The 15,303-nt window shown below is 39.6% G+C and overlaps 1 protein-coding gene across 1 annotated transcript; it reads right to left on the bottom strand.

Annotated features, from left to right (window-relative positions):
* Positions 1-4,827: 4,827 nt before the first annotated feature.
* Positions 4,828-5,978, bottom strand: fabp7a (fatty acid binding protein 7, brain, a). The gene is made up of 4 exons (XM_056267234.1): positions 5,827-5,978; positions 5,515-5,687; positions 5,262-5,363; positions 4,828-5,124 (listed from the first exon to the last, which is right to left on the bottom strand). Exons 1-4 carry the CDS (start codon positions 5,897-5,899, stop codon positions 5,074-5,076), a joined length of 399 nt encoding a protein of 132 aa, XP_056123209.1. The 5' UTR covers positions 5,900-5,978; the 3' UTR covers positions 4,828-5,073.
* Between the last annotated feature and the right edge of the window lie 9,325 nt (positions 5,979-15,303).

Below are 15,303 nucleotides of genomic sequence, written 5' to 3'. Positions count from 1 at the left end.
TAGATAGTTGTGTTAAAGAGCAGTTGATGGTGAGTGTGTGTATCAGGCAATCATTTTTCAAAATGGATACCAGCTAATACTAACCATTACTATTTTTAGGAACACTTTTTTCCTCTCCAAGTTTATTTCAGTTTTTTTTATTTGTGTCTATACTATGGAATTTTAAATAGTTCTCACTGGTTCGACAAGGACAAGAAAATCAATATTGGGACATATGTAGCACAGATGGCTGTTGATTTTCAGCAATGGAAGAGTTTGCACATAGACATCCCTCCATTAATACAAATTTGAAACTGAAACCAAATGAACACACATTCGTTTGAATCAGTCTCTCACACTAAACATTGCTATCCATTATGCAACAAGACTACTCTAAAATTAAAAGCAGTCCCAGAGTGAACCGTGGTCCAGTCCTGGAACGGTGCCTGATTACAATCTGCATTGTCGACTGAAATATTTTCTCTTCTGTGTTAACAGTTCCCATGGCAGACATGGAGGAGTGTCAGGGTTTCCCAGAGCCTCTTTGCCTCTTTTCTTTTCATTGGGGAACAACGGGGAGAGTTTCTTTCATGATGCTTGGCAAGAGCATAATCTGGCAGTGATGTCACTCCCAAACTTATAGGCTATTGGCTACGGAAGAACGGACTACTCTCGGCCCACAAAGAAGAGAGGCGAAATCAGCTTAAAGCTGAACCGTGGTTGGCCTACAGAAGAAAAAAAAAAGGGAGAAGATGAAGGCAAGCATTCATGCTTCCTGACAAATGGCCACAGAGACTTGACATAGACTGAGGGGCTGAATAGACCCCCCATATCCTCTTGCTTTTTTCTCTCTCTCGCTCAGTCAGTTTGTAGACAAAATTAGTCTACACGGTAGTCTTGGCATTTTGGAAACACCTGTGGTGATCTAAAAGAAATGAAAGCTTTAGTTTATTATATAGGTTTTAGAATTCAGTTCCTATTAAACACGCTGTAATGTTGCTGGAGAAAGCAGGCGAAGGCGAGGATGGGTTTTTAATGAAATAACACATAGAACAAATAATAAAGAACTCCAAGGACAAAGAAATAAAACCACGAGAAGGACCGAACTAGAAGCAACCATACATGTACAACAACTGACAAAGTAACAAGTGAAACACAAGGGCTATAAATACACAGGGGCAAACAAGCTTAACTAGGAAACGAGGAAACAAGACACACCTGGGGAGACTAATCAACATGAAAAACTACATAGGACTACAAGACTTAGCACAAGACAGGAAATGACAAAAGTACACACAAGACAAGTGGAACACAAGACAGGAATCATGACACACGCAACTAATGTCTTTTCACCTACACTGCTACTTAATATAAATGCAGAGGAATCATTCAATACTCATTACAGATGAACACAAAATACTACAAATTCTTTATTATTCTACAGAAAATGCAAAAGTTACTACTTTTGTGAGAAAATGCCATGATATTGCGAGTGAACAATATATTGAAATATCATTTTTCTTCACATCTCATGTGCTCTATACAAAAGAGTGACATTGCCCGAAGAACATTTGCAATTCGCTCACAAAAGCACCGAGAAATAGTTTTTCCTCCCACCTCATATTATTTCCATCACAATGATTTTGCAAGCAACTGCAAAGTTTTTTGGGGGAATGCAATTGAAATCGTTGAATACAGTTTTTCTCCCACCTCATGTTTTTCCATTACGAAGTTTTACAAGTGCATGCAAACCTGCTGAAAGAAAGCATAAGCTAAGCTAAAACCAGCCTAAGCAGGTTGTCTGGTCTCAGGTGATGTAAGCTGGATCCTGGATGTAGCTGGTCTCCCAGCTTGGGATCTTCAGCCTGACCAGCTAAAATCAGTCTCACCAACCCCTCTAAAACCAGCCTGCTAAACTAGCTATGACTGGTGGACCAGCTAAGACCAGCCAACCAGTTTGGGTTTTTTTTTTTTCAGCATGCAAGGAAAGTTTTAGCCCAATAAACAATACAGAGTAGCATACGTTTTAGACAATATATTGCCAGTTATTACTTGTTCTGATTCAATGATTCACTCATTTCTGAATGAATCAATTATTTGATACCTATTGCATGGTTATAGAATAGTACTACAGATTACTGGAGCTTTCAGTGTAAATACAAATACTACAGTAATTCAGACATCATTTTGCGTACTTTTTTTCACATGCTATATACAATATATATTTTTAGGCATATACAGATGCAGCGAGTCACTACTGGTATAGTGAATACGTAACTAACCTGCATAAAGATTCACTGAATACCCACTACTAATGTTATTAAGTTATTATAGCAAAATATATAGACTTATCAACCTTTAAAGTCAACATGAATTCAAAATGGACAATTCTTATTTTTATATAGAATACTGCAGTATTTATTATGAATGATTTATCCGTGCACACACACACACACACACACACACACACACACATATATATATATTAAATGAATGTATAATCTTTAATCAAAATAACTTCACACCATCTCTCCTCTTCCCTGATGATGTGTTTTTGGCACAAGGTCGGGACAACCTGTCACACACATCACAGCAATAGCAAACTACAAGGAACCAATCAACAAAATCAAGTCCCACCCTACATTATTTCTGGTTTGAGAAGCCGTTTTACTCGGATATTCATCACAACAGGGAAGAAAAGACTATCACAACTTCCGTTTCATGCCTACTTTGAATCCAGGAAGCAATCGCTTCCTATATCTTTTGATATTGACTTAAAATGCTCCACGTCCAATCAAACTGATATTTTGGCATACATTCATCTGTAAATGGTAGAAGCAGCCAAACTGCACCAACATGAATAGGTTACATGAACCTCAAAAACTATCCAAATATACATGGTTAAGGAAAATGCAACCCAGCTGCATAACGGTTAATTTGTGTCGTTATACATTTTACAATTGCTCCCAATGCAAAACGGTTCTCATCACGGCAATATTTAAGTGAAGCTGCCTGTCTCAGTGTTTGTCCTGGCAAAACTGCATTGTGATGTGTGGTTAAACATTTGTTTCATTAATCAGAGCAAGTTGCTCGTGAGTCTCATGCTATTAGGTCAGCCGTGAGTGCAGAGAACAATGGCTCATTACTTTCCACTCCAATTACGGCGCTTTTGTGACTGAAACAGTCCATTCACAATCTGCTTCACTGTTAGACTGAAGCTGTCGTGACAGCCATGGGTCACGCTAAACCGTCACTGTACAAATCTGGAACACACTGAATCATGCGAAATATCATTATGAGCATTAGCAGCCAGGTCCTGACAGGACTATTGCATTCAGGGTTATTAACTAAACCCATAAAGAAAATGTTGCTTGAAAAAAAAAAAAAAAACATTAACTGCTGTTTACTTTGTAATAGCCTATATCATATTTGAGTGTATACAAGTGGTTGTGACTAATTTTGGCCAGTAATGTCACACTATAGACTATGAAGGATCTGAACATGGTTGGTCAAATTGATCGAATGATGCTCCTACGTAAAGACAACACAGATTATAGGATTAACTTTGACCCGGTGACAACGTGTCTCCTCTGGCAGGTTCAAGTTGTGGAGAGGTTACTGCCGGTCATCTTCATAGGGCTGCACGATCATTCATAGCATTATATCAAACAGGCACTGGGTTGTTCTTCTCACAGACATTTTCAATACAGATGCAGATATCTCTGGCTTGCACTGAAGGGTCTTTTAAATAGACGTTTGCCTGTGTTCAAACTGCTCTAGAAGTAAAACAAACAGTCATTCAGGACTTCAGACAGCCTTTTTCTCATGCACAACTCTGCAATTCAATGAGTTCTCCATCTGAAGTGGGCGCTTGAAAACGCTAGAACAGTGAAATAGTTCAATAATCTGGATAACAGATTAAATTCAGTCTTCTCAGATATGACTTGAGTGTTGGCCATCCGCTCAGTGGATTAAGGCGGCGCAGCGTCGACTCTTAAAGTCAAAATCTAATTAGCATCTAATCAGACTGGATTATGTGTAATGAAACTAAATTACATGTAAACAAATCAGTATCATGTGGTTCTAGAACAAAAATTCAATGAATTGAATTGTTTGAACACTAAACTGACAATTATGCATGATACCAATAATGTTTTGAAACAAAGGACTGGGTATTAGAGCATGCAGCTACTGTGTAGAAATATTATCAGAGAAAGAAAAACCCTTAACATCTCATAGACTGATTCCTTCAATGCACAAATTACATTAAGTTTTCATTAGCACTAGATAGAAGTGATCAAATTTGCAAGCAATAAAATCTCCAATTACGAATATTGCAAGCAAACTGGGGATTGTTCACTTTAGAGAAAATACAATTTAAATATACACGTCTTTATAGTTTAGTTTAGTTTTCATTTTTTAAATACCGGTAGTTCTTAAATAGTTGTAAATTATGTTTCTGAAAATCTTATATTTCAGGAAATTGTGTATTGTGTGTGTGTGTGTGTGTGTGTGTGTGTGCGCACGCTCGCGAGCTGTACATACTGCTATATAATGTTTTGTTTGAGTGACATATATCAGGACTATGGAAACTTCAGTTTCAAACCAACACTGTAAAAAAAGTTTCTGCCTTAAATTTGTAAGTACAATCAACTTGGATGTTTAAGTAATTACAACTACATTAAACTGACTTAAAAATGAGTTGAATCTTGTTGAAAATTTTGTTGAAGTTGAACATTTCTCAACTTATTTTGATGAGTTAAAGCAATGTTAAAACATTGTAAAAACGTTTTTACAGTGAATAAGAATGAAGCATTTGCAGTAAGACAGTAAGAAACAAAGAAACAATCAGTTTTTGATCAAGTGTGTATTTCATTCAATTTGACACAAATGCAGGCCTCAGTTATGCAGTCCACCAACATTAATGACATTCTGCAACATTCAAAAACAATTCACAATGTGCATTTTATATAAAAGGTCTTACAAAAAATGTCTTAAAAAGGGGAAAACTCTCAGTTGAGAATACAATGTAAAAATTCCCTTGTAATATTGTCAAGTTGCCAGGGTAACACTGAAACATCTATCAGTTTGACGTTATGCCTTTTCATATGTGCGGACAGCCTGCACGCCCTCAAAGGTCAAGGTCTGCAAACAGCAAAGACGAGGAGAGCACATTTAGGAACATTAAATATCCATGACACTGATTAAGAAGAAACAACTTCAGAATTACAATTCTAAACACACACACACACACACACACACACACAAGTAATGCTGCTTACCATAATCATTTTGCCATCCTTGATTTCTCTGACAAACTTAGTCTCCTTGCTGTCCCACTTCTGAACGTGGACAAGATTGTCTCCTTCCAAGGTTACAGTGGACTGAAATGAGAAAAGTTGTGGATGATATAAACAAAAAGTATAGCCTATCATATATGATCAAATTCGTGCAGAGTAAAAAGAGACCCAACCTGCTAAAAATACGTCAAATCGCTTTGCAAAACTGATTTTAGATATGCTGTGGAACACAAACCTTTACATGTCTGTCATCTGCTGTGGTTTCGTCAAACTCCTCTCCCAGTTTGAAAGAAATCTCAGTGTTTTTGAAGGTGCTCAGCGTCTTTACCACAACTTTGTCATCCTCATGACTGATGACAATTGTGGGTTTAGTAACATTGCCTACTTGCCTAGTGGCAAAACCAACACCTGTGGAACAAAAGAACAAAATTATTTTTATTATATAAACTGTACAGAAAATATAATTCATTGCATATAAACACCAGGCTGCACTAAGGATGTTAAGATGTCTTTCTGAGAAATAAATAAAATCTTATTTTTTACTTACCCAGTGATTTCATGTATTCATCAAAGTTCTGGCTGTCAACCAGTTTCCAAGTTGCACAAAATGCATCAACCATTATGACAGTTTAGAAGCAGTGATCAAAAACACTTGGTCCTTGTACAGTCACAGAGTTCACAGTGTCTGCGGACTGCAAAGCCCAAACTAATTAATACTTTCAGGGAGGCGGGGCTTTAGGGGACGTTTGTGCTGATTGGATGGATTTTTATCTACTCAATCTGTGATTTGTTCAAATACATGGCGAGAAGTGACACTGAATTTTCAATAGACTAATCCAATAATGGGTCTGGGATTTTGCTTTTGAGAAAAGATTAAAATGTTAATAATTACTTTTTTTATCTAATTAATCTAGATTATCATCTTAATAGTGTCCGAAATGATAACGAATAAAAAAATGCATACAACATGTATTGCACAGTAGAATATAATGATAAATAATTTTAATGCAATTTCAGGTCAGTGTGAAATGCTTTTATGTTTGAATTATACATGATTTCAGAGCTGGGCATCTCTGTGGCACTTTTGTGAGAAAAATACATTACGGGGGCTTTCATCAATGCACAAAGAAAATGACTGATCAAACAGTAACTCTCAAGCATTTTGTAGTACATCACAGTGCACCAATGATCTGTAGTATGTGTGGCAAGCTAAATTGACATATATTGACTATCCATAAATATATTTTAGATAGTTACAATTGTATTTCGACTAGTCATAATTATAATTTAACTAGTCAGAATGTGATGATATCTGCATTATTCATTACAGCGAGGTGGTCTTTCTGCTGGGCTTTGGGCCTGTCGCACCTCCAACAGTGCCTGTGGTGGACTGTGCAGGGGCGTCCTCTTCCCTGAGGCAGGCTGAAACTTGACCGCATACCGCACGGTTTTGCTGCAGGGTCTTCAGCTAGGGACCACCGCGCATTGACATTTCGGCCCTTAACCCAGAACATCTCCTGGTGGCGGGGCAGTGAACAGGGACATCTCCCTGACACCCCCTGCAGCAAAACCTAATTGGATGTTACTCCCCAAGCCTTGTCTCGTCGTTTCAGCCTGAGCCAGTGGCTTGCTTTCTCAGTTTCCTCAGAGAGCTCTTTGGTGGATCTACTCAGTGTGGCTCCCCACAGTCCCAGGTCCTTGAGCAGGCGTGATGTTGATCTGCCCACAAAGCCTCTGGCTCCCACCTCCACCGGGTACAGCCTCACACTATATCTACTTTTTCTGCACTCCAGGTCTGCATACTTCGCCTTCTTTCTCTCGTAGGCAGCTTCTAGTCCCTCCTCCCATGGCACTGTCAGCTCGATTAGTATCGCTGACTTCACTGCGGCAGACCACAGCACCACGTCTGGTCTTAAGGTGGTGCTGCATATCTCCTGTGGGAACTGGAGCTGCCTTCCCAGGTCTACTTGCATCTTCCACACCGCCCTGGTGTCAACAGCTTGGCGGGTGGTCTCTTGCTAGTATGCATTGCGGGTTCCCCCTGCCTGAGGAGGCGGATCCTGCATCGGCTCTCTGATGGACTCTGGTTGTTTGCCTCCTGCCAACTTTTCTCCAGCACCTCTGCCAACTTCCTGAGCACTTAGTCGTGCCGCCATCTGAGCCGACCCTGTGTCAGTGCTGTTTTGCAGCCCGACAGAACTTGCTGGAGTGAGGCATTGATGGTCCCACAGAGGTCACAGGATTGCTCTATTCCAAGCCATTGGTGGAGGGTATTAGGGCTCGGGAGGGTGTCATATGTTGCCCTAATGAGTATTGCCCTTTGGATGGGTTGATCCACGATGCGGTGTATGTCTTCCCTCTGATGGTGAAGGTGACTCTGTCATTTCTCTCCCCCTTTCGCAATGAGAGGCTCCTTGACTTCTGCGGCTTGAACTTCATCCTGACCCATGTGATTAGCTCATCCAGTCTCTTGAGCAGCCTGGATGTGCATGGGGCGGTTCGTAGCAGGCAGGTGATGTCGCCCATATTCTCTGCTTTCTGGCACCTGGTATTGATGTAGTTGTTCTGAGGTCATTCTTCTCGCCATCACAGAGAAGAAGATTTTCCCCTCCACATTTAGTAGAGCTATGCTCCTGAACTGCTCGATGGTCTTAGCGTTCTGTTGTTTGGGAATAGAGACTGCCACTGCCCTCTACCACTCAGATGGTATGGTCTGCTTAGTCCAGGTGATTCTTATCAGGGTCCATAGCAGCTTCAGCACTCCTGGGCAGTTCTTATACAGCTTTTACGGTATTCAGTTCGGGCCTGGTGCTGAAGCAGATCTTTCCCGCTGGATCACCTGCCTGACCTCCCTGACCTTGGAGGATTATGCGTCAAACAGGGCTGATGGTTCTGAGGGTCTAAGCACATACCCTGGCGAGCCTAGGGGGTTGTTCCTTGCTGGATCACTGTACTGAGTGCAGATGTGCTCCTGCAGTTCTCCTTTGGAGATATCCAGGGTTCCACTTGTCTTCTCCTCAAGGAGCCTACGTGCATGCCGGAATGGATTCCTGAAGAAACTTGATCTTTCCTTCTCCTTCCTTTTTCTCTGTCTTCTGATGTGTTCTGCTCTCCGGAGGTTAGCAAGGCGTCTTCTGATCTCATCCCAGAGAGCTTTCAGGCCCTCCTTCTCAGACTCCTCTGCCTTCCTCCAAAGCTTGCGGAGCTGCCCTCTGCTTGCCACCAGGTCTGCTTTCTTGCCCTTTGATCTTATTGCGGCTTCTCTGATGGTCACCTTGCCATACCTGTTACTGCATTCTTCATACAGGATTTCCCCGAACAGATTTAGCTTGGCTACCACTGACCCGCACAGAGCTTTTTGCAGCAGCCCGCTCAGATGTTCGTCCAGCTTTCTCCACTCCTCGACCTCGTTGGCCTTTGGCCACTTTATCTTGTTCCTTCGAAATGGCTTCTTCGGATTCCTGGCCCCCTTGGCTCGACTCCGTTCTTGGGTCACTTGGGGGTGCTACTGGGTTCACTTCTTGGGGTTCATCAGCATCTCTTTCTTCCTCCTTCTTCCTTTCCTCCTGCTCTACCTCTGCAACATTGGGCCCGTTGGCACTGTGGTTGTCAACCCGGCCTTGGATCCCATTTGTCTGACCTGCCCTTACCGGGGTAGTGCAAGGTTGCATCAGGCTACCACCACCACACTTCTTCTTTCCCATGTGGAGGTGAAGTCCCCTCAAAGTTGTTGTTTTTTTCAAACCACACCCACACCTCCTTGGAATCTTCTCTTTTACCGATATCCTTGCATCGTTACCGTGTGGTCCGTCTTTGTTGGCCCTTCTTTCATCCCGTCTCTCGGAGGGCCTTCGGGTTGTTTTTTTTTGTTTCTTTTTCGTTGTAGGCTTTGGGTGTCTTCCTCTAGGAAAACTAGGGGGTAGGGTTACTAGCCCGCCTCTCCCGATGCAGTCTATCCTCCTGCCACCAGTCTCTCCTGGTTGTCCTCCAGTCTTCCCTGGACTCCAACTGCTCTATTCACAGTAGCCACTGTCTCCAGAAATGCATGAAATGCAAAAATGCACCAATGATCTGTAGTATGGCAAGCTAAATTGACATATAAAACTATGGTTTGACTATCCATATATGTATATATATAGATAGATAGATAGATAGTTACAATTGTATTTCGACTAGTCATAATTATAATTTAACTAGTCAGAATGTGATGATATCTGCAATTATAGTAAGAAATCTGATTCGAGATATCTCAAAACTCTATTTAAGATATCTGTAATGACGTCATCTATTTCAATTGACACGTCACTCATACGCAAAGGTAATTCGAGATATCTCTAATTCACTTTCGACTAGTCATAATTATATTTTAAGATATCTGAATTGTACTTTCTCCTTGTCGAATCTGCTGTTGTGTGATGTGGTACTAAATTTACTCAGCTCCTCCCCCTCACCTGAGCCCCTCCCTGTCAGCATGTCTTGTTGATAATGCTAAGTGCTGCTAACTGCTAACAACAGTCTCTGCTTTTGTTGTCACTGAGAGAAAAACTACGGGTTAAATGACTTCACGGATTCTTATTAAATAATATCTGGATGCATTCATATGGTAAAAGGTCTGCAGAATGTGTGTATGTAGCACTGTGATTTATTGTAATCATGTTGCATGCCGATCAACTGGAGTGTAATGTAATAAAGACAGAGAACAGCAAACTGCTTGTAGGGAGGCTAAACAGTTGGAGTGGAAAAAGGAAATGATGTCCTGTACAAAAAGTTGATGCATAATTTGAAAATGGTGTTTTATTGGAGGGTGCAAAATATTTACATGTGCAGGAGAAAATAAAAATAAATAAAAACTCTCCAAAATTAAAACAAAACAGCAACAATGTACTAATTTGGCTAAACCAAATGGCCCAATTTTGCAACACTGCACAATTCACAATCAGAACTGAATGCATTCAGCCAGAAAGCCTATAGCCTAAAGCTTATAGGCTGAAGCCCCACCTATAGGGCATACCAACAGGAACAAACTAAAAAGTTTGTAACAATCAAATTAAATAATACAAACACCCAACAAAACAAGACTTAAACTTCCAAACAGCCAATACAACCATTAACAGAAAAAGACAAAACTTTCTATTCTCCCTCTCTGACATCACACCAAAATGGAAGCTTCCACGGGAAGGGATGTGGCTGTTTCTTTAAAAAGCAGTTTGACCACAGGTTTGGTTGTACAGGGTGTGAACTGGGAAGTGTGAAATTTGTGGAAAAATAAAGGTAATTATCATGTGAATTATTGTGTGTTCTGGCATTTTGTTCTTTTAGAAAAAATAGTGACAAACTTTAAGAAAAAAAAACTATAAAGAGTTGAAAACTAGAACAAAACACAGCAGTATCAAACTTAAACAACACAAAAACTCCACCTTCCTGGCGTGTACACAGATGTTAAAGGTGGGGTAGGTAGAAATTTTCTAAAAAACTTTTTTTTACCAGTGCCGCGGAGAGGAGCGCAGTGCATGTAGTGACATGTACCTAACTTTATCATGAATATAAACAACTGACATGGCTGGTAGTACTCACTATCAAGCATATAGATACTGGTAATGGTAAAGTTTAAAATATATTGAGTTAGATTCGGTAACGAGCTAGTAACATAAAAACTAAAAACAGCAAAACTAAAAACAGGTTGCATTGATACACATTTTCCCGTTACCATCAGTTACACTGTGATGAAGGTGAATTTCGTGTAAGATTCATAACATATACGGTGTTTTACATGTAAGAGCTTTCTGGCTGGAAAGCCCTGCCGATATTGACTCTCGTCTGACTTCTTGCTTTATTCATGGTAGCCATGGTAGCAGTGGCGTAACGAGCCAACACCGGGCCCTTATGCAGGATTATCAAGGCGGGCCCCCCTACAGCACGTGATGACGCAATGTCCACGAGTAGGCTACCATGAATAGGACAATAGCCGCTTTCCGACCGGAGGGACTTTTGCAGTTCCTAGAACCTAACGTTCCTATAACCTTTTTTTTCGCGTGTTCCGACCGGACTAAGTTGGGGATTTTTTAGTTCCTCAGACCGTAGTTCCTATAACTCTTTCAGTACCTAGTCTAGAGCGAGGACTTTTTTAGTTCCCTTTCCCTAGGTCTACGTTGATTGGTTCAACTTATAAGTCACGCCCAGTGTCAACACATTTTATTCACTGTCTGTTGCAATTCGCCTATGTATGCTATGCTAACTCATAACATAACGCATTCAACCAGCTAATTGCTATGCTTGCTAAACTTACCCGTCGTTCTGTTTGTCTCCTGCGCTCTGCTCTTCTATCTTCTTCCATTATATTACTTAAGATCATATTACGCTGGAGCCTTCGTCTTCTTTGTTTCTCTGTACAGAACTCAAGCATAGTCTTTAAACGCCGCCGTTCGTACTCGTTATTAAGCTCCCGGCAAGGCAGAACAGGAACATTCCGATAGCCTCCTCCATGCTGGTTTGTTGTTGTTGTATGTGGCGCCGCCGCCGCCGCCGCCGCCGTGCTTGCGTCACTCCCTTACCCCTCCTACCAGTTCCTATGGCCACTTGGCCAGTGCGAACGCAAACAGCAAAACCGAGTTTGGGGGAGAGTAGTTCTTAGAACTGTTTAGAAGTGGACAGTTCCTATAACTAAGTTCCTGTAACTACTTGGACGGAAAGCGCCTAATATGATCATAGAGACACAGCATATAAGAGATGAGATGACTGACAAAATCAGGAGTAGCCTGTCGATATTGTCTGTCTCAAGTTCATCGTTTTTACTGTTTTGCACGCAATACGCATGTTCACTTACCAACCCGGGGATTCCCCAGTCCCAATTCGAAACAAATTACACCAAAATCCATCATTGGTCTTTTCATACTTGTATCTAATGATCAGTACACTATGTTGTTGCCATTATTTATTCAAATAAATTTGCGATAAAGTAAAATGCGATCAGACTAAAAGTAGTAAAATGCGTTTGGGGGCCCGGCTGTCAATCAATATCTTCCAGTCACGCGCGGGCCCCTGATTGGTCCGGGCCCGTAAGCAACCGCGTACCCTGCTTACCGATAGTTACGCCTGTGCATGGTAGCGAGGGAGAGGGACAGTCTCCCAGCCAATCATTTCTTTCGTCCCGGTTGGAAATAGTGTTTATTGCAGCACTGAGAGGACTACGGACACTCGATTTGTATACTTTCTTTTTCAGAGTACTTACATTTTAATTATGTATTGGTATATATAGACAGTTTAAAAAAATTTGGAAAAAAGTTTTTTTTAGAAAATTTCTACCTACCCCACCTTTAATTCGCAGGCAATGCACAGTACAAGTGATATGAGATGGGCATAAATACATGGAAATGTATTTAAAATACAAAATACTGTGTGGAAAAATGTATTTAAATACAAATACAAAATACTGTGTGAAAATTTTTTATTTAAATACAAATACAGTATTTTGTATTTTGAAAATACAGAAATTTGAAATTGGCATCCAGTGCAGGTATAGGTCACAGTGAATGAAGAAACTACATAGGCCTATTGCTGGCCATTACAAATAAACTTGTGCAAAATAGCAGCCATTTATATACTTATTTCTGACCAGGTTACAATGTAGTCGATTACTTGTGGTGAACACTATTAAAAAATTCATACTGTATATAAAACTGTGGGAACCTTTTCTACTATCTAGCAAAGAATATGATCCAAAATCTTAAATTTTACATCACAGTAACAATATATATCATGGTTTCACAATTCTCAATATCGAGATAGTTTTGATACAACAGCAAAAACTGAATTTCAAACTGTTGAGGCTTTTTTTTTTTTTCGGGTAGTCTAATGTCACGATTCGATACATATGACGATACTGAACTCAAGATACGATATTATTGAGATACTCCAAGACATATGACAAAAGGTTAACAAAAAATGTTCTGTTGATTAAAATGCTAAATTTGATATTACATTGTGTGTGTAAAAATGAATAGGCTTGGACTTGGTGCTGGAAACCCAAAGCACAGGACAATAGAGACACCAGAATAAACTTCATGATTCTGAAGCTGAAAATACAGAATTATTTAAGACGAATATGCTTGCACTCTTTCACTGACTAGATATATTTAAAATAATGTAGGCCACATACTTTACTTCACTGTTAACATCAGACATTTGGCATTATCAGGACATTTGGCATTATAGTAGTTTAATGTAGTACTACTGACACTAAAACTCTGAAAACGTGAATTTTTTCTCACAGTATTTTTTATTTTGTGTGAATTATCCACGATACATATTGTTGCATTTTTGTATTGCGATATATTGTGACACGATATTGTTACACCCCTATTTTTAAGTATAGTAAATAATTTTATATTTATTTTATGTAAAGTTTATTTGTTTCTATAAGTTCACTAAAATTATAAAGTTTATATAAAATATTAAATTAGAATTCATTTGACACTATTTACCCAAAGTTTTTTTTCTTTTTTCAATGAACAATAAAACTAAAAGCTGAAGATTTTTGTGGTGTATCATTCATCTTTTCCCACTCCAACGTTCCAATAATTCCTAAATTGCCCAATAAAAGCTGCACGGATAAATTTGCTTACCCCACAAATAGGCCCATCTATGTAAAAAATTTAGAAAAAGTTCCATCGATTCACACTTTATATCATTGCTATGATATGTAGTGTCACATCACCTGGCCCTAACATAATGCTTTAAACCATAGGTCTTCAACCCTGCTCCTGGAGGCCCACTGCACTGTCCTGCAGAGTTTTACTCCAACCCTAATCAAACACACCTGAACCAGCTAGTCAAGCTCTTCGGGATCGCTTGAAAATCACAGACTGAAGCAGGTTTGATATAAACTCTGCAGGGCACTGGGCACACATTTGACAAGCTAGTTGATAAAAATCAACAACCGATCAAGACTGATTGGCTAATGCTATTTTCCCACTTGTCTGTGCTCTTTTATTCTTTCATGTTAACTGAAGGCAAATCTGAATAACTTTATTTATCCAGGCCTCTAAATTTAACTTTAATCAACAAGTAGAATTGATCATGACATCCTCACCTTATTCCAGAATAATCGCTGATCCAAAGCTGAGTTGTACTGCAGCTCACATGCATGAATGTTGGGGTTGGGGGAGGGGCATGTCTGAACTTGTTGATGCATGACACCAGTAGTACCCTGATAAAGAGGTTTACTGGCAAAAAGTATTTCATGCATTTTGAAAATACAAAAATACTCATCTTAAATGTATTTAAACAAAAATTAGGCTACATTTGATTTTCCAAAAGGCTTCAAAATACAACATAGTATTTTGTATTTCAAATACATATTTTAAATACATGTATCTGAAATACTGCCCATCCCTGCATGTATGTTTGTTAATCCAACTTTATACGGTCAACAGGTTAGGGTGTGACACTGCTCGTCGGATTTTATTTATTATACATTTTGAAAAGACAAGAGTGAAGAACAATGGAATTATGCACCAAAAATGTGAAATATAGTAGACTACGAAAAAACAAAAACAAAAAAACATGTGACGGACAAGAATGCTTCAGAATCAAGACCGTATATCAATCTGACTAGCATTGTAGATATCTTCAATACATATTATGACTAGTACAGACAAGGGCATTCAATGCTAATACGGCTTGCCATAGTAGCCTATAAAGACGCGTAACAGTATGCACGACTGTAGAATAAGATCCTCTTCACACAATAAATTGCATAGCACTGTACATCTGTAATAAACTGCTATTCAGTCACATGTCAAATGAATTACATGGAACATTTTGTTATTACATATTGTAACCACGTTGACTATGTTGGTACAGCATTGGGCGAGTCTTCATGTGGAAAGATGTCTCCCTCCAGGGGTCACATGAAGGCTCAGACAGCAGGTTGTGTTGCTCTTTGATACAATTAAAATATTGTGTTTTTAATTTAATAATTCCTCTTAGGATTGTCTGTAAAAGCCATAGACAGTAAAAGAAAAAG

Source organism: Rhinichthys klamathensis, unplaced genomic scaffold (assembly GCF_029890125.1).
Source record: "Rhinichthys klamathensis goyatoka isolate OS25496 unplaced genomic scaffold, OSU_Roscu_1.1 h1tg000256l_1, whole genome shotgun sequence".
NCBI lineage: Eukaryota > Metazoa > Chordata > Actinopteri > Cypriniformes > Leuciscidae > Rhinichthys > Rhinichthys klamathensis.
The sequence above is the reverse complement of the archived record's forward strand: the minus strand, read 5'-3'. Positions and strand labels throughout refer to the sequence as shown.